General features: G+C 41.3%; 1 protein-coding gene across 4 annotated transcripts in view; it reads left to right on the top strand.

The window, feature by feature from the left end:
• vti1a (vesicle transport through interaction with t-SNAREs 1A) overlaps positions 1 to 26,468 on the top strand; it is a 147,480-nt gene that overhangs the window by 83,037 nt on the left and 37,975 nt on the right. For 2 of the 4 annotated variants that reach the window (XM_049563073.1, XM_049563074.1), the window contains 2 exons: positions 5,387 to 5,457; positions 10,454 to 10,526. In XM_049563073.1, coding sequence (XP_049419030.1) covers positions 5,387 to 5,457; positions 10,454 to 10,519 — 137 coding nt within the window. In that variant the 3' untranslated portion in view covers positions 10,520 to 10,526. The remainder of the gene's footprint in view (positions 1 to 5,386; positions 5,458 to 10,453; positions 10,527 to 26,468) is intronic. The other 2 variants (XM_049563071.1, XM_049563072.1) reach the window with 1 other exon arrangement.

The following is a 26,468-nucleotide window of genomic DNA, read 5'->3' as shown; positions in this document are numbered from 1 at the left end:
CTTTGATGGAGGTGATGAAAGTATGTCACCAGGCAGTTGTAGACTTGAGAAGTCCTTAAAAAAAAGCTTCTCTGGAAGTGTACAAAGACAGGTAACTTTATTCACCTGGGAGTCACAGGCATATAAGTTGACTGCTGCACTGTGTGTGTGGATGTATCTGTGTGTGCGAGTGATAGAGCGAGCTTGAGCGAGGGAGGGAAAAAATGTATGGTCTAACATTTATCAGGCTCCTCCTCACTTCCCCTCAACCCTCCCGTGGGTTTCCATACCCCGTTTGTTGGAGTGTGTGGCTTGTGTCCGGATACAAGTGTGTGTGGTAACCTTCAAAAAGTGGTCTCAACTGCTTAATGAAAAGGAGCTGTGCTGAGCCTCAGAGCACACCACTGTCAGGTCTTGTACCCTTTCAGCTCTGGGGACGGAGGGGAGCAAGTTAAAAAAGGCAACACAGAAAGAGAGACAGAGCCCTTAGACAGTGTGTAACTGCTCTGAAACAGCTCCTGTAAAATAGATGATGCCTCCAATTAAATGTGCCCACAGACTGGAGAAAGTTGAAGGCTGTGGAGGTTTGGATGGTACCCCAGTTGTTGGCTTTCTCAGCTGTGTCGTCCTGAGCCAGCCTCACCTGGGACGTGGGGAGTTTATGATATTTACCTTTTACACAGAATTATAAATGGTTAGTTGAGCCTTTTCTTTACAGCATCTGACAACAAGCGAAAATATGCGAACCTTTATGTCTTTGGAAGTATGTCGGAATAAGGCTGCCGTTAATGATTGGTGTCTTTATTGATTAATCTGCTGAAAGTTTTGGCCAGTAAAATGTCAGAAAGTAGTAAAAAATTCCTGACACAGTTTCCTGAAGTTTAAAAAAGTATTTCACTGCTGGAATGATTTTTTTTTTCTCATACAACTGGGCTGTTTATGCGATAGAAGCACATAAATACCTTGGAAATTTAAAACAGGAAAAAGGCTATGGCATTCACTTTTGCTCAAGAGGTGGAAACCCTACAACTAACAGGACCAATAAATGCTTCTGTTGATGCAAGCTCGGCCGTTTTTCCACAGGAAACAATATGGCGGCTGGCTAGTAACAAACAATGTCGTGTCACAGTTAAACAGTGAGCTAAAACATGTTTATGAAAACATTTGATGCGAGGAAATAGGCAACTCAGTAACAGAATCTTGGTTTATATTTGTTCGGCACTGCTTAGCCTCTGTTTTTACACTACAAGAAACAGTATGGCGCCCACTTCCTGTTCATAGCTTCTCTTATTACAGCCAAACTGTCCACTAAAATATGTCTCTGATGACCTTTTAGGTGAGGAGAGCAATACAGAAACAGAAATTGGTTTGTATTTGATAAACACTGCCTAGTGCATTTGATCTGAGTTTGGTCTACATTTGAGAGAGAGCAATGTCATGCCAATAAAGCTCATTGATTTGAATTGAACTGAATTGAATTAAATTGAATTGAGAGAGTGTGGGTCTCGCCCTCATTCTGCTTCTACTCTTTGTATTCATGGTGGTGGGTATACAAAATGCTGAAATGCATTCTGTAGTTTGAGCGCCAACCATAGAGCCAGCGACAATCAGCTAGATTAAGATGATGTCATCATATTGCTTATGTTGTCTCAACAACGTTCCACAATCCAAAGATATACAGTTTATCACGTAAGACTAAGAAAAGCAGCACACCGTTACTGTAGGTGAGCTGGGACTGGGGAAAGTTTTGCAATAAACAATTATCAAAGAATTGCTTATTATTTTTTGGTTTAGCTTTATCGAGGAGTCAGAGAAGACAGAAGTAATTCTCTCCAACTGTGTTTAGCCCATTTTATGGTGCTTGCTCTGCACTAGTAAAATTAATTGCCTGGTAAATATATTTTCTTTCTACCATATCATTATTAACAAAACGGTGAGGTTTTGAGCCGAGATAAAACAGAGCTGGACTGTTCAATGCAGTGTGTCTGATTCCTGATCCAGCCTTTACATCCCCCTCAATCTAATTTGTGCCTTCAACTTTTTCTATACTAATTTTTTCCTACAGTTACATTAGAGGAATGAGTTGAATTAAGGCTCACTGGTCCTGGTGTGAATGTAATGTAATGGAATAATGGGCTTGTTAAATGGACCTTTGGGGATGGGGATCTCTAACAAGTGAGTCAGAGCAAGGCCTCTGGGCCAGGGTTATTTAAATTGTTAATAGACGTTTAAACAGGAGGGGAATATTTTAAACACTAACGAGCAACAAGTCAGGGGCATTAACACTAAATTATTTCTCTTCTCCTGCTTTGTTTTTATGAACTGTACATTTTTTTTAATACCCCACATTTTTGTCGTTGTGAATTCTATGTTTATTTTGATTTTGTGCAATTTAATGTAGTGTATAAACTTCTATATGTGTTTTCTATATATGTTAACATTTGCAAAATGCAGCTTTAGGAAATCCTTCATATGACCTTTTGTATGTCAATTACTCAGTGTATAACCTTGAATTTGTGAGTTTAACTGTTGTTTTTCTTGCATGTCTCCACAGTGAACGAAGAATGCAAAAAGACTGAACATTCTTCACATATTTAAGTAAAGGGGGCGGCCGCATTTAACAACAGCAAAACTATATCAAAACATCTGTTTTCAAACTCTGAAAATGTAATTGTATTGACGTGTTTTGAATTGTAATGTTTTAGTGAACATGCATGTGTTTGAGAAATACTGAGCATACGCCTTTTTTGGATTCTTCGTTCACTGTAGAGGCATGAGAGAGACAAGCGTTTTCGTGAGTAATTGATAATCAAATGGTCATTTTGCGGTTGAAGTATTATTTTAAGGTCAGCGACTACCAAAAAAATTCCCACATCAACATGAGCTAAGATATTATTACTGGAGAGACCATTTAACTGTATTTTTTGCACAGGTGTTGACAGTTTTGGGGTGGAGGCCTTGTCTACATCTAGTGTATGATGATGATGATGATGATGATGATGAAATGATACATCACTCTATGCGAATAGTCTCTTTCTTCGATTATTCTTCGTCATTGCCCTACAACTTCTTCTTACCAGTAACTAATGAAGTTTTACACAGACCACTGCACAGCATGGCTTAAATAAGATGAATGGAAATGTAGATACATGCCAGAGCGTGAGTAATGCAAGAGAAGATACATGATAAAGACAGTAAACACCACACAGTCTCTCGGGAGGTGTGGCGTATACCCCTAATGGCTCAGTGTGGTGGTGGGTGTGGGAGTGTGGGGGATCTCTCATCATTGCATTCTGGGAATGATGAGAGATTTTTGGAGGAATTGGGAGAGACCTTAATGGCCGCACAGCCAAGAAAAATGTTTATCTTAACAAGCTATGATGAAACTTTTTTGATTTCACACAACCTTTACTCTGGAACTCTATTGAAAGTGCCACTCTTGAGCAGATGTGGTGTTTCCAATGTCATACAATTAGCTTTTCCTCCCATTAACATGTAATTTTAATTACCTATAATTCACTGACACTAGTGTTGCTGTAGCAAGGCTAAAAAAAACGATTGGATCTTAACAAAAAACCTACTGTTAGTGTTGAGAAATTATTACACTATAGTGTCCTAACTTTTCTGTAGCAGCTGTTACATTTGTCAAGGGCAGCCATTCACGTGAGGATGGTCTGTACAGCTTAACAGTGTACAGCACTACTGAAAATCCTGGCTTCATATCGTTCTTTAGATAGCACCAGCACTCTGCTCTCAATACACAGAAACCTGAATCCACAGTGGTTACATCTCTGTCCACTGAAAGTATCTTTTCATCAAGGCTGTTTGTCATTTCCCTTCCTTTTTTTTGTTTTAATATAATTTTTTTTTTTGTTACCGAAATGTTCACTTAGCCACAATTCTCTTTTAAAACATCCCTTAGCAGAATGAGAGTAATGATCGCTCAGTGCTCAGGCTAAGCTATCATCGGAGGCCTTTTCTCCTGCCACCTCATCCATCTTTTTACAAACCTCTCCAATAATGCACTTGCCATCAAAAACAAAAAAACTCCGCTGCTGCAGTCCTTGTCACACTCATTTATTAAAAAAAAAAAAAAAAAAGCCACAGCCGTGACAGAGATGGATAGATGTGCTTATTTGTCTCTTTAACAGAAGATTTCTGCAACAGCTCCTTTCCTGTTTATCCCTTGTTCTTCTGCAATGGGGACGGGGGAGGGCTTGTATTTTTATGGTTATTAATACCTGCACTCAGGCTTTTAATCTGCCCTATTTGTCACATGTGACTGTCTGACTGCACTGTTTAATCTGTGTATCCTTCAATCTGTCTCGTCCCAGATTAGAAATTAATGAAGGCAGGAAGAGACACATTTGAGTCACTTACAGTGTAGGGGGGGTAAAAGGGACGGGATGAATGGGAGACGAGCGTCGTTCATTTGACAGTGCTCTTTCTTTTTTCTACTTTTCCCTGATCCCCTCTCTCTATCTCTCCCTCTATTTCCCTCTCTCTCTCTCTCTCTTCTCTTGTTTAGCTGCCAGATGTAGCCCATTTTTGCACTGCTCCCCCCCAAACAGGCGCTCAGCACGTGGGCCCTTTGGTGTGCGGCACCTGTGTAGTGTAATACAGTCAGCAACTGCGTTGTTTATTCCGGATTTGTTTGGTGCGCTTGAAAGCCTGTCTTTGATCCATGCAAAGATTCTTCACTTCTTTTCCTTTTTTTTCCTGATTCATCCTCAGCCTCCCTCATTTTTAAACGCTAATGCTGTAGCAGTATGGTTACATTGATGGCAGCGGTGGGGTTTTTTTTGTTGGTGGGGTGGGGGGGGCAGCTTATTTGGTTTATCTTTTTTTTTTTGCTTTTCTTTTCTCGTCCTCAACCCAAGGGACAGGAAAATGACAGTGACCACTGACAAGCTTGTCAGGTGCCTTGTCGGGGATGTTTTATAACTGTGCGTTAATGTGTTTACATCTGCAACTGACAAAGAGGCATTTAAAAAAGAGTGGCTTAATGAATATTGCATTGGCTGAGTGGACCCCACTGGCAGGCTGGATGCTGGGGTATTGTTGTCTAGAACTTGTTGTCTATTTACTTCAGCATTTTAAGAAGGTTTAAAAAACACTTCCTATTGCTACAATGTTCTACTACCTGCCCGCCTGACACTCCCTCTAGACAGCATTGTCTCTGTACACTCACAATTTTGCACAATGATTGCATGCTGATCTTATCCCATAATCATATCACATTATTCCCACTTTATTCATGATCTTGAGACATAGTTGAAAGACAGAAGAAAGTGTTTTACACTCCAAAGGGGAGTACAGATCATTGAAGACCATTCCTAATATTTCAGGTAGTCCAAGAATATGGATACAACATTTTTATGAAGCCATTTTCCTGCTTCCCTTACAGAACAAGTGGGTCAGGAGATTCTTTCCAACCTGCACAGTGACCGTGAGAAGATCCAAAGAGCCAGAGAAAGGGTGAGTACGCACATGCCCACCTGCACACACACTCATCTGTCTATTCTAACAAGTGTTTGTGAGGCTGTGTTACAGCTGGTTAGCAACATTGACAACACTCACCACGCTCTGCACGGTTTGACAAGTAAACACACACAACCATGGAAGACAAACTGTCTCGGGTATCAACCCAGTAGCCAGGAGAAGATGCTGGTGCAATACATTTCTGCACACCACAGATATGTTGCATTTGTTTGTTTCGTACTTATCATACCAAGGTTTCTGAAGTTGACATGGTATGTGAGCTGACTTTGTCATGGGTAGGTGGAGGGGATGGTGGATGGCGTGACACCTAGGTGAGATGGCTGTCAAGCTGCAGACCACTATTTGAGACAAACAAATGTTTTTTAAGTGAGACAACGGTGGCATGTCCAGCGACGACTGACCACAAGCAGGTATATTAAGCCAAATCAGGATCTTTTCCTCATCATAACCAAATGTTTTTGTGCTTAAATATAACCACAAGTTCACCGCAGTGCTGTTGAACTGTTAAGAAATGTAAAGTTTCAATAAAATGCAACATAATAATGTACAAATGTTACATATCTGTAGTTTGCAGAAATGTACAACGACAAGATTTATTCTGGCAATTGGGTTATGGGATGCTTACACAGCAGAATTGTATTGACAAGTTAGTTAATGTGCTTATTTTTTGATATCACTGTATTGCATTCAAGTAGGATTTGTTTTTCTTTAGTTTAATTAGAGGTAAATTGTTGAGGATAACATTCAGAATCCAAATCACATGTAGGCAATACTTGTGGCGATATATTGCAGGCTTTTCCTGCTCTTCTTCCTCTCACCTGAACGGGCTTAACTTTGCCAGCTGCCATCCTTCCTCACTTCCCCTCCTTTACCTCTCAGCACCTTTCTGCAATTTCCCCCTATTCCCCTTTCCCTCAGAGAGCCCCCCTCTCCTCAATCCTTACCACTGCCCCTCCTTGCATCCAGCCGGCTAAACAGACAGGTAGGCAGAGACAGAAAAGACCAAACACAGGAAGGGGGCCCAGCCCTGACGGCACCCTCAACACAGAATGCTTAAAGACCACAACATGGCAGCGGGCCTTGCACAGGCGATTTCAAAGGAAATCAAACATCTCCTTTCAAAAACAGTCCATGGTGTCTACTGAGAGTACCTGCTCTCTCTGTCTTTTGCTTTCTCTCTTCGTCCATCCCATGAGTCTTCTTTGCTCAACCCCCCCAACCATATGTACACACACATGCACGCATTCAGAGGGCTTTAAAGGTAGTTTGTGGGGCAAAAGTAAAGTAAAAGGAAATCAAGATGTAAAGACACAGGATGGAAGGGCTGGTTAACAGCTCTTTTGCATTAAAAAGAAGGTGAAGGCACTATAGTTTTACCCCAAACAACAACATATGAACAATCAAACAGACACACACAAATGTACACATACAAGCGCACACACACATGCACAAAGCCCTATGCTCAGCGGGGGGTGTGGCCTTTTGTTTTGCTTTTATGGTACAAATAGAAGTCAATGGAGGGTTTCAACACTGGGGCAAAGCAGTACTCAGTGGATTGAAGAATGTGATCTAACAATTCTCCAGGTGAGCTCATACAGAGGCCAACAGGTAGCAGGGAAAGGCTGTTTCAATATTAATTCCCTTAGATTATTATTAATATCCTTAAATCAATAATGAATGACTAAATTTAGGGAACAAAATGAGCAATTTGTGTGGACAAATCATTCATTTGTTCCCTCAAATGAATAATTCTTGCCTTAAAATTACAAACTCATACTGTCAGGTTACTGCATTTGTCCTCTCCCTTCCCTGGTGATCACACATCTTCCCCCCATAGCCTGTAATCTTTGCTTTGTTTGTGCATCTATCTGTAGCTACAAATTAGGCACCATAAATTAAATAATTTCAGGGCACTTCGACACTACTTTAACCACTTCCTGCAGAAGGCTACAGTCCATCAGGAACAAAGTCTACTGCACAAAAACAGTTTTTACACAACTGCAGCTGGCCTCATCAACAAGGCCCAGGACCCCACTGGCATGGACTCTTGTCCTGATCCACTCCTGGCGTTGTGCATTAACACCCATCCCTACTATCTCCCCTCTTGCACATATTTTTGTACTTAGACTATGAATTTTTACATCTCCTGGACAACAGTTTGCACATTTCTCCACAACTGTACACCTTAAAAAAGACACTTAAGTAACAGATATATTTTTACTTTTTCTAATATTTGTCCATACTCTGTTGTACATTTTATTATTTTATAGTATGCCTTTATACTTTGCACTCTGTGTATTGTTGCATCAGATTACCAAGTCGAATTCCTTGTATGTAAAACCCTTCTCAGCAATAAAGCCTTTCTAATAGCCACTTAGCCTCTTTCCCTGAATGTCCAGATTGGCCGCAATGAGCTATAACTGTAGTGTCAATAGTTAGAATAACTGAGATAACAATTCAAGGGAATGAAATATGTATTTTTAGGGAAGGATTAGTCATTTGAGAGCTCATATTATTTTTTATGACTTAAGAAACAAAATTTAACAACACCAACCACCGCAACAGAAACACCCACACAGATGGAAAAAAACAAAATTAATTAGGTACGGATTGACTTATACTAATAGTTAGAATATAGATGAAACAATTAACTGAAGTAAGTCAAGTATTAACATGACATGTGAGTCATCTTGTCAGGGTCCAGCCATACAAGTTAAGTGTCCATTCACAGTCCATAACAGGTGTCAAAAAAGTGTAAATGTTTCCTTCCTCCTGCGGCGCCATCGCCACGTCCACCCTCCTGCATTCATTACAATCCCAACAAGACCTGATCGCACCACTGACAGCATGTCTCTGTATGTATACGACTACACTTTTTATACAAACACATCATACATTTTATAACAACACCATTATATCAATGGTGGAATTTTTACCCTGTTTTTTTTACAAAAGCCCTCTTTTGTCACTATAGATTGAAACGATATGGATCAGAGACTACTTTTAAATTTTATGCACAAGCTTGCTGTATTTTATAATAATAATAGTAAAGGATATGTATATATTTCAATCCTGGACCCAGGGTGTCTTTTGAGAATGTTCTGTTGCGGAGCTGTTCATTAAAAATGAAAACACCATCCTCTCCTTGTTTCCATATAGTTAATTTTAGACACTCAAACTGCACTAAAATTTCAGTCGGTTTCCATTTCAGGTTAAAGAGGAAAGCATGAGATTTGGTGAGAGGCTGTGGAGAAAGAGAGAGGGAGAGAGGAATGGAAAGAAGGAATGATTCAGAGAGAGATGTATTTTGGGAGAAAGTGTGAAGTATCTAGGGGACAGATCTGTGGGTAGAGTCAGACATCAGGCAACTGCAGGACTTGTTGTCTTTGCCAGAGGGCCCATACCCCAGGTCCCCCACCTCCTACCCTGTACCACATGTATCCTTGGCTCTCGCAACCTGCATCGCACCAACCCAGGCTGCCAGAGGGTAGGAAGGATGGATGGAAGAAAAGGAAAAAAGTAGCAGTAAAGAAGGGGTGGGAAGAGAGGGCGAATTGCAGGCGAGAGAGATGACTGCAAGATGAGCCAGAACAAACGGGAAAAAGAGTGATGCTGGAACCACTGTAGAGAAGAAGATGGTTGGAAGGAGAGATGTGAAAGTGAGGAATTAAAAATAGAATAGAATCCAGTATAATACACTGATGAAAACACACTGAGTGAGAGCGGCTTTATTGGGAAAGCAGTTATTATCTCAGAGAGAGAGAGATGAAGATGAATGACTCCCTGCTGACTCCAGAGAGAACCTCTCTGCAAAAATTCTTCCCCACACTCCCTCATCATCCTCTAGAAATGCGACTACAGGTAGACGTTGGTGGCAGCTCACTCAGTGCGGTGTCAGCACTTTTTTTTTTTTTTTTTTGTCACACTCGCACCTTGTTGGCAACATCTCTGCCAGTTCCTTTTCCCAGTGAAAGTCCCTACACCTGATAAAGAGGATAGAATGAAAACATCTCTGTGACCCACAAGGGAAAAAAGGCAGAGAGAAAGAAAAGAGAGAAGATGGAGCGAGAGAAAGGAAAATATCCAAGGCAATTAGCCCTGAATAGCCATGTTCATTATTTGAAGTGTGCCTTCAAGGACTCCCTGTGCTTGCCATGTACATCAACAGTAGGGCCCTTCTCACTCATTTACCTACACCATTCTCATGTTTGCTTTGCAGCAAGATGAGCAGGAGGCTATCAGAATGACATGTCCTCCAAAGTGGGAATCTGCTGTTGAGCACTTGTTTAAAGTTACAGAGATTTTACTTATACAAAAGCGCTAACAAAGGCTCATGCTTCTAGACTTATGATTATGTTTGGGTAAATTTTGCAGCTTTTTAAACAGGATCTAAAAGTATCTTTAAAGGGGGGTTGTCTCCAGACAGGTGAACCAGTAACCTAAAGGTAAAAAAAAGCAATCTTCTTATCAAAGGGTGTCTGATTCATCTCTCTAGCTTGCAACCAACAACTTTAGGTGGAAGAATAAAGTGTCAAACTTTAGAGGTGCCTTCTCAAATTGCCCTTGAGCAAGGTACTTTGCCTTCAGGCCAGTAGTACAAGGCTGTGCAGCTGTGTAGCCCTGCACAAGCTTACAGCACTACTGTAGTAACTGTGAGGACTTTAACCCTTTTACAGCAATTAAAGGGTTTTGGAAAGAAATGTGTGTGTGTGTGTATATTTAAGGTCCTCTCACTTTAATCCATCAAGCTGTTGCTGACATAAGATATAGTGTGCTCATTGGCAGTTTTCTCAGTTACATTACAAGAAATAACCTTTGTTCTTCCTCTGTTTTTAATTGCACAATGAGATGGTCAGTTGTTGAAAGGTTTTAATAGCTGGAGACATTTTTATTTTCTTTAATTTTTACTCTTGTAGTTTCTTTCTGGATCAGAATGCAAACTAAAACTTGTCATCACTTCTGTCCCCCTCAGCTGAGAGAAACGGACGCCAACCTGGGCAAGAGTTCTCGAATCCTCACCGGCATGCTGAGAAGGTAAGAGGCAGGTACGGACCTTGTTTCTGCACCTCTCTGTATGTACCTGTTCTGTGAGCTTGCTACAAGTCATCACCATCTAATTATGTTTATAATTAGATCAAAATGCTCCATCTTTCCATTTGTGATAAGTCTGTGTCACTGTTGGCCACCTTTTTTGCATTGAAGTGGTTTTCCAGAGAACTCTGGTAGGGATGGATAAACAAGCAAATACACATAGATGGATGAATGTGTCCAGAACATTTACATGTTAAGGCAAATATCCCAATTGATAATGTCTATCTATCAATAGTAGTTACTAGTTAGGTTGTGATTTTGTCCACTGAAGTGGAATTTTATTTGGATGAAATTTATCAAATAACTTCTCAACAAGGTGCAGCTGTGACATATAATTATTATTAGGCATTTAGTAGTTGATAACAATACTGATAAATTTGCACAATTCTCAATATGGTAAAAACAAAAACAAAAAATAAATCGCATGTAGTAATGCCTTTATAAAAGCATTTAAATTTAATGTAATTTAAATGTTATTAATCCCTGATGATCAGGGCCTCAAAAGCAAAGTACTCGTCTATGTCGGTTCGACTTTGTGGGCGAGTGGTGGTCCAGAGTTCTCCTCAGTCATTAGTTCAAGGTCCACACAGTTTAATATATTCAGCATCATACTTGTGTTTGGCAATGTCGTTGAGCTAGTTTGCTGCCTCTGTTAAACAGCTGTCAGTTGGTCACTCACTCTGCAGCAAGAAACAATACTTCAAAATTAAAGCTCTGTGCTGGAAATTTACTGTACTTCAATATAAATCATGTTTTTTACGAACTTGACATGTTCCCATTCAGAATGGACTCGCGAACCACTTTTGGACCAGCACCCACCGTTTGGGAACCACTGGTCTACAGTATATTAACATGTTTCCCCTCTATCGTTGTTGCTGTTCAGCACTTGCATATGTATGATGTGACAGTTGGCCTTTGTGGTAGGCTATTTGTACTGCCCCTCCTCCACTGTGATTGGATGACAGGGTAAAAAGTGACAGTGATGAGTGCAGCTTTACAAAAAATTGAACAATTTTCAGCTTTTAGCTACCAGAAAAAGCTAAATGTGCAGCGCTCAGTGCAGAACACTTATCGTTTTGTCAAGTTGCTGGTGTCTGTAGCACAGAGTAAATATGTGGTGCTCCTGTTGCAAAGAATTAGCAAAATAAGGTGGCTTCAGGTAGGCCAGTAGACATTCTTCTTCCTTTGGCATTTAACAGCAGATTAGCACTACCACAGACAATATGCTGCTCCATCAGGTGTGGAAGAATTGTATCCCAAGTACCTACGATACTGCAAAAAAATGAGTACTGAGTTTTGACTGATTTCTAAAGGTCCTGATTAGTTGTATATTCCATCAATATGACACTTACTGTATGTCTGAACGAACTAAACTAACAAACAGTGTGAATGCCCGTACTGTTTTATACGAAGGTATTGTTGTTAAGTGGCTGGGTAGACTAAGAGAAACAGTAGCCCAGCATAGCATCTTGCAGAAAAAGGCTGGAAAAGACAAGTGCGCACTGTACACGTCTCCATTCTTTTCTTCCCTTTGCCTTTGTTTTTCAGAAAATGCACTTACAACCCGTATCCAACTCGCTGTCTTTGTCTCTCTCGCCTGCTAGTTCATGCACAAGGCAGCCCCCAACAATCACACAAACACAAGCATTCACACGCAAATATTTCAATAGTCCTTGCATTATCTTATGCACCCGCCACCTAACACACTCACACATGCGCACAGTCTCACACAGACACATACACACACACATGCACATACACACACACACACCGTAATGTCTTGTCACATCTCCATTTTATAAAGTGCCTGTGTGCCTACCCCTGAACCGTGACGCCACGGTTTTGTTTCTCGCTCTCTCTTTCTTGTTTTTTTTTTCTCCCTGTCGCCCACTGTGGATTTTGATTAAGAGTAATATGTAAATGACACCGACTAAATGTAAAATCCTGGGGCCAGGAAGGAAGTGCCAATTGAAATAGATGCTTCAGTGCCCGTAGACAATTTGGAGGGCGGCTCACAGGGCGGCCGGCAGTTACTAGAGAGGGAAGGCCTGAGAAGGGCTGTGACGCCGACTGTAACCAATATTTCTGCATATGTCTCCATTTTGTCAAGTCTGATTATGGGAAGAGGAGGAGGATCGCGGGGGGGTCAGCTCGCCTGGCATGTCACCCAAAGCTGTCCAGAAATCATTCATCATTCCCTCCTCCTTCCCTCTTTTCTTCCCTCCACCCCCCTCCGGTGCTGAAGTAAATAACACACTTATTTCAATATTATCATATTAATGTTAAAGTTCAGCTGTCACCTAATGGGAAGACTTAATCAGACGTAGCATTTTAAGAGGCAAGCTGCCACCATCCCCCCCTTTCCCACTCTCCAGCCTCCTCTCTTGACGTGCCTTTCCTCCTCTGGTTAGCGCCCCGCTCAAATCAGGATTTATGAGGGCCTTCCAAAGTGGGGCCCGGCTGCGAGCCCCTTCGACTACCGCCCGCCTTTCTGCTTGATGGGAGCAGCACAACATACAACCCCCCGTCATTCCTTAACAAAAAGTCTTTTTTTTTTCTCTTTTCGTTTCTTCGCTGTTTGAATAAAAGAGAGTGTGTTTTGTTGTAAGGTTGCGGGCTGGAAACGTCAAATCTGAAGTCATTTATAACCAGAGATAGAGAACTGAGAGCGAAAAGTAAGTTCAGGATGGTTCAATGATATATCACCCCCCACCCCCTTTTAGGCAATTCGTCCTCATTTCCCCATTCATTTCATTATTTGCTCCTGCGGTTTCTGCCTTTTTGATTAATTGTGTATTTGTGTGCGATGTCAAAGCAATTGTAGTTTCTTTACACTGTTGTTGGGGTTGGGGGGGTGGTTGCTTTGTCATTCTCCACTTGTTTGTCTCAGCTGTGGAAGTAGTGTATGCTTTAGGTCTACCAGGAGTATGCAAGGGACTTCTTTGGTGTTATTATAACCTGTGCTCTTACGACACTAACCTGATTGTTTGTTTAATCATTTTTAGATTTCCTTTTTTTGTAATGCAGTAATTATCTAAATTTGAAAGCCAATGTAAAAGCCACTTAAGCATGTATTAATCTTTGGTAAGAATTTCTGTGTTGATATGACATAACAGATAGTTTCTAACGATATTTAGGTTTACGCAACAGTTTCTGTATATTTTGAATAGTGTATGGTCGTGGACTATACTAATTTTATATGTATATATTCATTTTATTTATGTGTTAGATTACAGGCACAAGTTATTTACACCAGGTATGGTGCCATAAGGCAGTTAGGTGCGCATGACAGTAGGAGAGGGTGGACAACGTGGTGCATAAAAGACGCCGTGAAATTTATCTTGATTTGGACTGCAACAAGTTTTTGACCGTGTCATGCAGTGTTTAAGTATAATAACAGGAATACGATGAGAATATACAGAAATAGGACATTGACTCGGTAGTGGATCGTACAAGAAAGGAAAAACTTGTCCTGTCTTGTTTGGTATTCTCAATAAACCTTGTTCAACTTTTCCCTGCCTCACGTGAGTACTATGGATCTCCAGAAAAGGAACAGAAACACGAGTCAAAACCGAGACACCTCACAAACTAAGTGGCCAAGGGACTGGTATATTGAAATGTCCACTACAGCCAATATCGCATTTTTGTTTGATTTGAGCAATAGTTTTATATTAATACAGCCTCTTTCACACATGCAGTCTATCCCTGAACTGTTAAGGAACATTCCCGCATGGGGTCATGTGTAAATGGCAGCAGGGATCAATATTCAGGGGTATCTTTACGGACCAAAGTAAAATTTCAAAATAAAAATAACAATAGGGCTGACAATCAAAGCTTACACACCATATTATTGCTCTAGCTTTTATGTCAGTTAAGCGTATAATTCTGATGAATTGGAAATCACACAAACCAAATTGCTTCAACATAGATAATTGGTTAAAAGACTTTCTGAATCTATTATCAATGGAACGGGCAGCTTCAACTCTTTTTGAATATGACCATGGTGGTGATGGACCCTGGATTTTTATAAGATCTTATCTAGGGAAAATGGTTGAAAACGGTGATTGAACTTTATGGTATCTGTTCTACTGTGATAGACAACACAGCCCTGACACTGCAGGGACAAGCACATAAAGAGTTACGTCCGTCTGATGAAAGACACTTTCACATGGAGCGAGCAAACCAAACTCAAAATGCTGCTTAATAGATGAAATATTTGAATTCGCAACTTTTTTGCAGTATAGCATTTATGCCAACATTACTTGTCTCGCAAACTTGTTGAATATTAAAGATATACTATGCAGGATTTTCCCATAAAACAATGTGTAGACTCATACAGAATTTATCCCTCTCACACATCACTTATTACCCACTAGACGTGCATGGCAGTGTAATTTTCTGCACAGACTCTGTCCTTTACCTGTATTGTCTTATTTTCTTTAGATTTTCTGTGTTCAGGACATTTTTTCACATGTAATCCAGCCATTCAAGAGACACTGTGCTGAAAAAACACAAATGTAGCATGGCAAAATGCTAATCGAGAGTTAGTCTGGGGTTGGCTTTTCCTTACACTCTCTTTAAAACAGTAACTGATAATCTTGCATAATACACCTTTAAACACATTATACTTACAATTACATTACAAGAACATTGGCACTGAACAAAAACAGCTCCTCACCCACCATGTTCCTGAAAGTAATGAGAGATCTAGAGAGTCTTCCACCCTGTACACGTACATTAGGACTTGCTCCCATCTGTTTGTTCTATTTAGCTTTATGGTGGATGGCATTTGTAAGTGTTTCATTACTGCAATTTGCTGGACTGTCCCTTGCCCAGTCTATTCTGGCATTGCCATGACATGTGTGAAAAGGCACAAGACGAAAATGTTCCTTAATGTAGTGTATGTGTGAATGGTGGAAATCTCTAGCTGTGCCTGAAAGGCTATCCCAGTAATTTACCTAAAATGATGTGTGAAAGAGACTAAATACAGAGATGCAGTGTAGGATATTGAGCTGTGGTCGTGAGCAGATACATAAATACTACAGCAACTTCAAGTTGATTGTGAAACGTTAACGTGCTCAGATAAGTAGACTCCAGTGTGTAAATGAAGGGATTTATTGTGATCTGCAGGACAAATGGTGTCCTTTTTCCATTGTTGGTGTAATTTCTTTTAAATTCACACCTCTTCTTGAAGTGTCTTTATGGTCCGGGGTTTCACCCCAGCTGAGAAACAATTAGACACTCATTAAGACAGCTGTCAGAGTTCAAGAAAGCCAATTAACTTAAAGACTCTGCGAATATCACTTATTGTTAGAAACATTCAGAGACACACACATCTCAAATAGCTGTTGCTTTGTTTGAAAATGAATCTTTGCAAATTTCTGACTGTGAAACTCATCACTGCCAATGAGGGTAATTAGTCGTAAACACTATGTATAGGTGCTGTCGATTGGCTGTGCCAGGATGATAACTAGTCTCACAAACATAGCCTGTGTCTCATGTCAGCTGTCCTCATTTACTCAGTGGATGTCAGTGGTCTAGTGATGGGCATCCAGGGCATCCACTCTTAGTTAATTTTTAATTCAATTTTCTGAAATCCTCTGGGTTTTAATTATATCGTGACAGGCACGGTGATCCCAGTGAGGCAGAAAGGCAATCCTGATATTATATTAATATCTGTGATCATCAAATGATCTATTATAATCTCATTTAGTTCCTGTTTAGCACCACCACAGTCCCTTTGTACCACATAGTAAATGTTTTGGCCACAGCATTGCCTTATTGGCAGCATTGATTGGTGGTTGCATTCCTTCGTAAAAGATGTAGATTTTAAGTGTAGATGTCTTAATATTATAGAATACATAAATGTAATGTAAAATATTTACCTCTAACCTAACAGCACCTTAATCCCAGAAGAAGGTACTCATCAGCATGTTAAAATAGAAACTCGTCAATCAAAAGTATGCTCTGCAATCCTGATATTATCTAGACCAGTGGTTCCCAACTGGTCTAGCCACAGGTCCAGATTTCTCCTTAGTCATTAGTTCAAGGTCCACACAGTTAACAGCATCATACCTGTGTTTGGCCATGTCAGCGAGCTAGTTTGCTGTCTCTTTTAAGTAGCTGTCCTTTATTCACTTACACTACAGCAGGAAACAGCACTTCAAAATGAAAGCTCTGTGCCAGAAATTCACTGTACTTGAAAATAAAGTTATTTTTTACAAACTTGACACATTCGTGAGTCGCTTGCGGTCCATTCAGAATGGACCCCGACCCACTTTTGGACCGTGACATAACAGTTGGGAACCACTGATCAAGACATTCCCCGGAGGAGCTGCATGTGAGAACTCAAATGTCCGAAATAGTTGAATCGGACATTAAAGAGACTTTACTCTGCCAGCTCCCTAATGCAAAGTCCGATTGAATTCATCGCAAGTGAACGGGCATGTTGATTCTTTTGTGTGGGTCACGGAAAACTGAAAGGAAACAGAAGTTTGCGAGTGAAGGAGAAGGATTGTTTACACAAAGACAACAACAAAAAAGTCTAATTGGAGAGACGACAGGATTCAGGAACTTCTGTTGGAAAAGGCTGACAACAAAATCATCAGACAAATTCAAGGAACAGCAAGAGACCCTGTTGCTTATGACCAAATTACGAGACAGTTACAGGACCATGGCTTAATCCATGTCATACCCTGCCTTCTGAACACTACTGGGGCACCACCCCATGCTTAAACCAAATGTTCCAGTAGGTGAGAATGCTTCTGACACAGACAATCTCCTGTTGTGTTCTACATGTGTGAAAAGGAAACTCCGAACAATGTCCGCACCAGATTCCCCAGATCTTGTCCCAGTTTCATACAAGAAAACAGCTTAAGATTTCTCCTCTGACAGTAAACAAAACACAAATTTGTTTTGTTTTGAATTTACCCAAATTGTAAAATAAGACAAGGGGCACAGATGTCTTTTATCATTCAAGGCTTTAAGTAGCTAGTTCTCTAAAATAAAGAACATCTAAGACCACAAACTTTAATCCCCACAGGCTAAATTACTTTTTTTTTTAGAGATTTGATCAGGCTCACAGATATCATCTGAAGTCATGTCAAAGGATTTGTATATGTAAACTTAGTTTAGTGGATTTTCCTTTTAACTAATTGGACTTCATTACGCACCAAGTTGATCAAGTTTGATAGATGCATGGGTCTGGTACAGTTTGCATTGGGAAGGGTTACAACTCCCAGTGTGGATCACTATCCCTGATTAGAGAAACCAGCGACCTTTTGATAAGGCGTCTGTTGTTTCCATGGCAAATTGACACTATGGCTTCTTGTAAATACAAAATGGCCCTGTGACTGTAGCATCTCAAGTATCTCACCCTCCACGGTCAGATCAGTTGGGAATGGGATGCGGCTCCAGACCCAGTTAGGACCACTGGGGCTCCTGGCAGCTTCACGGAAGGAGGGGGCACAGTGAAGGGCGATGAAGCTGGGAGGACGAAGGGAGGTGGGGGGGGAGGAGGGAGGGGATGTATATTTTGAAGCAGAGGGGTTGTCTGCTCTCGCTGGCAGCTGATCCCACATGCAGGTGGTCGACTCAGTCGCCAGGCAGATCAAAAAGTCAAGGCCCCGGGTGGACCTCCCTTTGAAATGGGAATGGGGCCTAGATATCAGACAGAAAACATAAGCAAGCTCCCAGCCACAGAACAGCTCCATATTCATGGCTCGGACTGGCAGTAGCGACGGGCAGGCTGGACGGACAGAGCCTCAGCCTTCAGAAGAGGACTCATGCACACTCTGGACACTGATTAAGAGATCAGCCCATGAGCCGGGGTGAGGAAGATGCAGTGGCTCACAGGCTGATGCGGCCCCACTGTTACCAAGACACCAACTTCCTTTCTTGAGACGTGTCTTGACAAGCTGTCTTAATGCGTGTCCAAGTTCATCTCTCTGATTTAACACAGTAGTTACATGTGACAAATATAGTTCATCTAACTAAGAACAACCCTCTGAGTCCTGTTATACTGTTTATATATCATTTACAGAAATGGAAATAGACCTTTTCATATGACTAATTGGCAGAAGAAGAACTCATTTTTGCCATATGAAAATCAAAAGTTTCCTGCTCATGTTAATTACAGGAAACCAGGATTTTTTTCCTTGTGTTGTTGGCCCAGTAACCCCGCATGCGAACAATGTCGTGAGCCAAGAGACCAAAGTGCATGGTCCCAGAAAAGCATCTGGAGAAGGGAACTTTTGATTCCCTAAGATCTGTAAATTTTGCCTCTTCCCTGTATTATTGGCAAATGTAAACTCTCTCCCTCTTTATCCGTCTGTCTGGAATATTAACTACTGGGATATGTAGGTCACATAATTAATAGAATTCAACTCTATCAGTGAGCTGTGGTGGGATCGGAGTCTTGGGGCCCTCTTGAAGTCTTGTTATGAAGTTGAACAAAAAGATTAGATTTTTTTTAATTGAAGCTGAAAGATGGGGCAGATTGCAGTTCAGATGTTTTTCTTCCTCCCCTTTAACTGTTTTCTTTCCATTTATTTATTTGTGTTGCCCTGTTTTAGGGTGAACACGTCACTGCAGTGTGGAGGGGTCAAAAGAGAGTCAGCCAGTGGAAGGCATCACATGCATTTACAATCCTACACACTTCTAGATTTCCTCTTAGCCTGTGTTTTATCAAAATATTGGACCATACGTGATGTCTGTGGCACTGTGTAAGACAAGCTTGCCCTATTTTGTATTCTATTTTACTTTGTATTACAGCTGAACTCATCACAGTAGCCATAGCCGAGCTTCGTGTTTTCTGTCCCGAGAGTGGCAGATCGCTCCCAGTGGATCCTACTCTCTCTGATCTCCTCTCCATGTTGCTGCCACGATAATTCCATGTACTACATTTAAACACATTCCCTTTGCTTTGCAATTTGTTCAGCCTGGCATCATTACCACCCCGCTCAACCCCCCCGCCCCCTACCCTCATATTGCTGCATCCCTCTGGGTCAGTCCTATCCCTGGCCTTTTCTGCCCCCTCCAGGGAAGCATTCTGTGCTTTTTATGTCCAGTCTGTTTTTATTCTGGCATAGGAGCAAAGTGCCAAAGCATGAATCGTATCTGGCCTCACTGCAACCCCTAGCTAAACTTTATACGTGTCAAGATGAGCGCAGCTGTTGTGTGTATGTGCATGTATGCACATTATGGCTATATTCAGTGGATTAAGGACAGCATGTTAGCCTGTTAAGGTATTTGGTGTTGATAGCGGTGGTTGTTACTGTTGGCAGACAAGTAAGTAGCGCTGGAGGTCCTTGCTGGTCTTTGAGGCCCATTTGCTTTAGGAAAGAAGGCAAAAAAAAAAGAGATTTATAAAGGCGAACATATACTTTGCACATCCATGTAGCCGTGAGGGTCCATGTGATCAAACAAATTTCGTCAGCTGCTCGTGTCCACACAGACATCTGTGCGGGCTAACCACTCAAATTCTGACCACGCAGATGCCGTCACAAGCGCTGACCACTGACTCGGACAGAACCATATGCACATCTTTTGTCTGTGGACGTGGACATGATGGAACATGTCAGGCAATTTTAGCATTGTCCTTTACAATATGCTCCGAAATGCCAGAGCGCGTACAAACAAAATATTCTGTAGATAAGCAAGAAGTCCTTGAGTGCTACTGGAAAAACAGTATCGGAAAAGTTGACTGCCTATCAACAGTAGTAAGAGCCAGTGTACCGCCAAACATTGCATTTTTGTACTGTTGCTTACCTCATAGTCGAAATTATATCCCACCGCTATGTCTCCCCCCGTTTGCAGTGATCTCTCATGTTCTTCCCGGCCCTGCAGCAAAGCCTCTTCTTTCTCCAGTGTAGTGGGCTATATCTTTCCAATAATTTAAGGCCATTTGACTCTCCCTGTGGTCGCTAAATAAACAGTCCTTATTACAGATCATTAAAGATGCCTAAAATGGTGAACCTGCTTGGCCAGTCTTCCCTCGAAGGCGTCCCAGTTGAACAAAAAAGTGCAACACACGCAGTAGGCACCTAATTACAAACACTGAGAGGTGCGTGACAAAGAGCCTTCATGCTCTACACACAGGAAGTGATTACATCATTTGCTTGCACCCAAAGCTCATGCCAGGGACACTAAAACGAGTATAAACCACGCATTAGGCCACAGATATACTTGCTTTCTGAACACCTATTCGCGTAGACAACGGGCTGCGTCATGAACGTAAAGGTTCACATACTTGCTTGTGTACTAGTCGTGTTACTGGAGGATTCCACTAGAGAGCACACCTAGGAAATCAGGCCATATAGAACTTGCGTAAAAAACGTGGTGATACTCAAAGAAGTTCCTACATTGCTTATTCTGAGATCAGGGCAGAAAGAGCGACAGCAGCTCAATCGCAAATGTTAAGGTAATATTAAGGGTCCCTAAAGCAAGCTTGTCGCGATAGTGGCGGGTAAATATGTTACACTGCCTCTAACGTTAATGTGCATATTGCATCTTACATATGTCTCCGTGTCAATTTCTGAGAATGTGTGCAAATAACAAACTAAATGGATACAGGATATGTGAGGCAGCCATCATGCGTGTGTAACCGTGGAGTTAAAAGCAATTATATTTCCAGCTTTCACTCTCTATCAATGCTTTGTAGAAGGGATACCACACCATTCAGAATCATACAGAGACAGAGATCAGATGACTATTTGACATATGAGATTTCACACCGTGTTGAGTATTGGAGTTTTAAGGTGTACGTAACGCCTATGAATGCATCCAACAGGTTATCTTATACTGACAGGACTCTTTATAGAGAAAGTAATGATAAATATGTTGTGATATTAAACTGCTGTTTTATTTTTATCAAGTTACTTTACTTTTTGGTTTTGAATGTCAGATAAGTGTCTTGTTTTGAGATAGGAGCTACTTTTTAATGTTTCCGTGTGTCTGTGTGTGTGTGTCTGTGGCTACAGGCTGCTGCTGGGACAATGACAGGGTGCGCCTCAGCCTCATTACTCACTGCTCCTGAGCCAAACAAGCACCACTGCCACCTCTCTCTCCCCTTCTCTGCCGCTCTCCCTCCTGCTTTATATCTGTCTTTTTCTCTCTTCCTCCACCTCGCCCATTAGAGAGTGCTGATGGGACGTTTTTTGCAGAAAGGAAAAGATACACACACACACACACAAGGCTGGGCTGTAGAAGAAGGGATTGTTGACAAGGGCAAAGACGTGTTGTTGTTTTATATAAGGGATGCATTTGTCTGTTGAGGATTGACTCGCTTAACTGGCTGCCAAAGCCCCCTTTTTCTCCCTACATATCTCCCTCTCTCTATTATCTAGCCCATAGCTGGCTTCTGTTTTTTGATAGGTCAGGACAAAGTTGAATTGCAATTATTCCAAATGTGGTGGTGAAGAAATTCTTTTTTAAAACTAAAATCATCAAAAGGAGTTGGAGACAGTTAGCTTTAAAGATGGTAAATACTGAATGCTTTCTAATAAGGCAGGAGGTATTTGTGATCAAAGTGAAACAGTCAATCATATCTTGAGTGAAATTGCTTTATCAGCACAATTAGCAATCAGCTAGTCCCTGAACTGTGCATCAAGACTGAACTTAAGCATCCCAACAACAACAAAAAAACACCCTTTGCACCATCACTTCTCCAAATGCTCGAGGGTCAGCTATTCACGACATTGAGGCAATACTTCGTTCGACCTCGCTCGTACCATCCTAGCTGATAGAGCTTCTTTTTTCCCCCTCCTTTAACCCTGACAGACTGTCGTTCTGACGAGATGACTGGAGATCAGTGGCGCTCTCATCCCTTGAAGTGGCTCCAGGTGTCACTCCAAGGGTACCCGCCCCGTTTGATCTGCCGTCGAGCGCCTGTCGGGCCACGGCACCCTCTGATTTCCCGGTCAGAGGGGAAAGAGGCTCTCCTGTCCAAAAGTTCCACCGCTACTTTTGAGTGACAGCGAGGGAGAGGGATTGGCGGCTGTGGAGCAAAGCTGCAGCCGTAACCGTTTGGGAATGGACCGTTTCCTGCTGTCATTATTTCCTAGCTCCCATTTAGCAGCTATAGGGAACCCTCTTACACACACCCTCATGGGAGCATTGTATAGAGGTGATCTTGATTTGATATGCCAGGCCCCAGTGGTCCAAACAACAGAGAAGGAAACAAAATAAACATCAGATGAAACCAAACCATTTTCACTGATCATGCTGTGGGCCTTGTCTTAAGAAGAACAAAAAAACATCCTCTCAAACATCTTCAGATGCTGTCCAAAGGAGGTCCCTGTCTTCACTGAGGAGCTGCACAAACAAAAGGGGCAGATGAAACAAAATGGAGGATTGGAGGTATATATCTTTTCAGCAAACATAGATGCCTGTATCCTTCCTCCCTTTCATTTTCTTATATCCGTTACATTTTTTTTCTCCCACCTACTGTGAGCTTCTGTAGAAATTACAGGTGAGATCTCAGTCTGTGGCAGGGCCTGCCTTTCGTCTAGAGGGAGCAGGGGGAAGGGTGGGGTGGGGAGGAGGTTTGAGGGGGGGAGGAAAGACTGAGAAGGAGAGGAAAAAGAGATTCATGCTTTGCAGTACTGCTGTGTTGTTTGTGGCACTCTTCCCTTTGTGTGTCTGGCGATAACTTATTCAGCACAGGGCCATTCATCCAGGGGTTGAGCGCGGGCGTCCGTCAAGACGGAAAATAATGAGGCGACAGCAGCGCAGAGGATAGCTTTCTCCCTCTGCCTAGGTCGCCCCCTCCTACTCCTCCTCCCCTTCTCCATCTCCTCCTCCTCCTAGCCTCCCATTATCAGCCGATTTAAATAGATAATAGGGGGCCTTCTTCGGGACATTTTGAAGCAATTAGAACCTATCACATTGTCTCTTATTTGACTGTTGTTCCCTCCCAGCAAGCCATTGTGCATACTTCTAGGCATACCATGCAACAGCTGCCTGAGATATTGTGGAATGCCACAGCATTACTGGATGCCAGTATTTGTGTCAAGGCGAAAAACGGGCTATTTTATCTATATCTTTGCAATAGACTCTACACCCATATGCGCATGTCAGGCACTATTCCATCTTGAGCCATGCCAGGACATGGGATCCCTTTGCCGTGATAAGTTGCTCTTGGGCTGCTTTGCTTGCCAGGATCAAGTGGCTCCTGCCCAAACACTTGCACTGTACATACCTTCCCTGCACTTTCAGTCAGTTCTCATTTAATTCTTTCTCTCACCATCTTTGCATAGTCCATTTTGTTGGCTGAAGACATACAGTGGCGTACAGGGAGGACCACAGCCCTATGTGCGCTTGAACTACATTAATTTAGATTATTATAGTTGATAGAAAAGCATGTTCAATGGGACTCAAGGTTCTAGACTGCTACTGTGGGTAGTTTTATTCCCAGCAAAGATATCTAAGTAGTTTTTGAGAGCAGTGATAGTCTCAACAAAATAAGTCAGCTGTCTAAGTTGTGTTTGCATCAAGATGGATGGTTAAGTATAGTTTTGCTGTTATTGTTGTTGCCCCTCAGATCTCTCTTTGGCAGGGTGCAAGAGCTTGAAATATTTACAAATGCTGAAATTTTGACTTGTTTTCTTTTTTCTTTTTAATATTTTCTTCTAACCCATCAATCATTTACTGCGCCTCTGTATGTCTGTATCTCATCCTAACAGACCCCCAGGATGGTGCAATGAAACAAAGGCAGAACATTGTTGCCATGTTGTTGATGGCATAAAAGATCCCCTTTATCACAATGGGCAAAACAATAAAAAGAGGACTACGTTTTTTTGTTTTTTTTTTCCCCAAGGAAGTGAGAAGGTTGTAAGGCAAGGCGTTTATTGACATCAGGATTCAACGGGAACTCCTGTCAAAATACTTAAACAGCACATTGGTCTGTTGTCTAAGCAAATGCCTAACCTTGAGTGCTTTCATACTAAACACAAAAATAGAATTTGTTTTCTATTCCAAAGGCTGGAAGGCAAAAGGACAGACCCCGCCACCCCACCCATCCTTTACTTTGGTTTTGCTGTGAAGGGCATTCCATGATGTGTAACACACAAGAGTTTTGACAAGAACTGAAGAAAACAGGGCTTTGAAAATATTTTATTTGCCAAATCTAATCTCACAATGCAGTTTACTATTACACAAAATTGAAATCTCAATCATTTTTGAATTCCTTCTATTGTCATATCAAAGTTCTTGGATATACGCATCTCAGACAAGACGGAATACAACAAAAGGACAGATGACAGAGTGCAAAGTAAAAATATTTTAGTAATTGAAATACAGTTCAATAGATTCATCAACCAATAGCATTAATAATAAACTTCATTTTTGAAGCTTTATACTTCAATGCATTGTACTGCCAAAATACCCAATAATCCCTCATAATTCTGTAGTGTTTTGTCAGTTAATAATACCACGGATGAGATTTAGACTCTTCGTCTCAAAGAATCTTTAAGTGGTCCAGTATCATCAGTTTCGTCATGGTAGTATAACCGAAGTAAATCACTTCAAACTGTTGTTGGGCATTGTTGACCCAATTCAGCTTGGTCATTGACCCTTTAGAAAATGACTGATGTTCATACAAAGAGACCATCATTTTAAACTGCCACTGCTGCAGCCTATAGACTTAATGTCTAGCCTTGCAACGCTAGCCATCAGAGGCCTTTAAATTGGAGTAAAAGTGCTGCTGTTTGTTATCCATAGCCTCACTTACGTATTTCCTGTAACTAGATTCAGGAGAGCTGGTTAGTGTTGGGTTATAACATATGTGTAAGATAATAATTCTGACATTAAGCAACAACAACACTCATTAGGATTTATGCTATTTCTGCAGGATAATCCTCCATATGTAATGTCATAAAATATAATTAGAACAGTTTACACTAATCAAACATGTAAAAACTAAAAACAAATGTTATTGGCACTCTAAGACCACTACTTGTGGGGGTTTTGATGCCTCAGTACTGGTGACAGCTGTGGCCAGATTATGTTTTCAGGTTTTTAGTCCATCCATCCCATTCTCATGAACATGATATCTCAAGAATGCCTTGAGGGGTGAACTGATAAGAATTTGGGGTTTAGATGTCGAGGTCACTATGACCTCACCAAACATGTTTTTGGCCATAACTGAAGAATTCATTCACTAATTATGACAAAATTTCACACACATTTGTAATAGAATAAGATAATAATAATAATATTATTAATAATAATAATAACTTTTATTTGTAGAGAACTTTTCGAGCTGAAAGCACAAAGTGTTTTCCAGGGTGAAGACAATACAAAACAAAAGTGATACTAATAAAACATAAGACACTTAAACATGTATATACCTATAAGCGTGCATACATAGACACATGGCTGCAAATACGTACACTCCCATACACACAATAAGTCTATCAACTGTCAGGAAAGACCGATCTGTAGTAAGTTTTCAGACGAGATCTAAAGATGTGAACAGAGTCAGCTGGTCTGATGCTCAGGGGGAGGCTGTTCCAAAGCCAAGGAGCAAGAACTGAAAATGCTCGATCACACTTTGTCTTCAACCTGGAATCTGGAACAGTTCGAAGGCCCAGATTAGCAGACCTGAGGGGCCTGTTTGGATGGTACGGTGATAACATTTTATATTTATATTCTGCCAAAACAATTTTCTGGCAATTACTTCACGTCATAACTCAGTAACCGAAGGGGAGACATTTGGTCAAATACTGAATTGGTGACACTAATCTTTAAACTGTGCAGACTGTATAAATCTTCTGAGCTTGCAGGGTTGAAGATATGTGTGAAGGGTCCGTGTTTTAGAATTTGTAGCTTCTGTCCAGCAACATTCGTATTTGAATCATTGTCTACTGTCACAGCTACATTAGTCTGGGCAGACATGG

This window comes from Epinephelus fuscoguttatus, linkage group LG20 (genome assembly GCF_011397635.1).
Source record: "Epinephelus fuscoguttatus linkage group LG20, E.fuscoguttatus.final_Chr_v1".
NCBI lineage: Eukaryota > Metazoa > Chordata > Actinopteri > Perciformes > Serranidae > Epinephelus > Epinephelus fuscoguttatus.
Note: the sequence above shows the minus strand (reverse complement) of the source record. Positions and strands in the feature narration are given on the sequence as shown.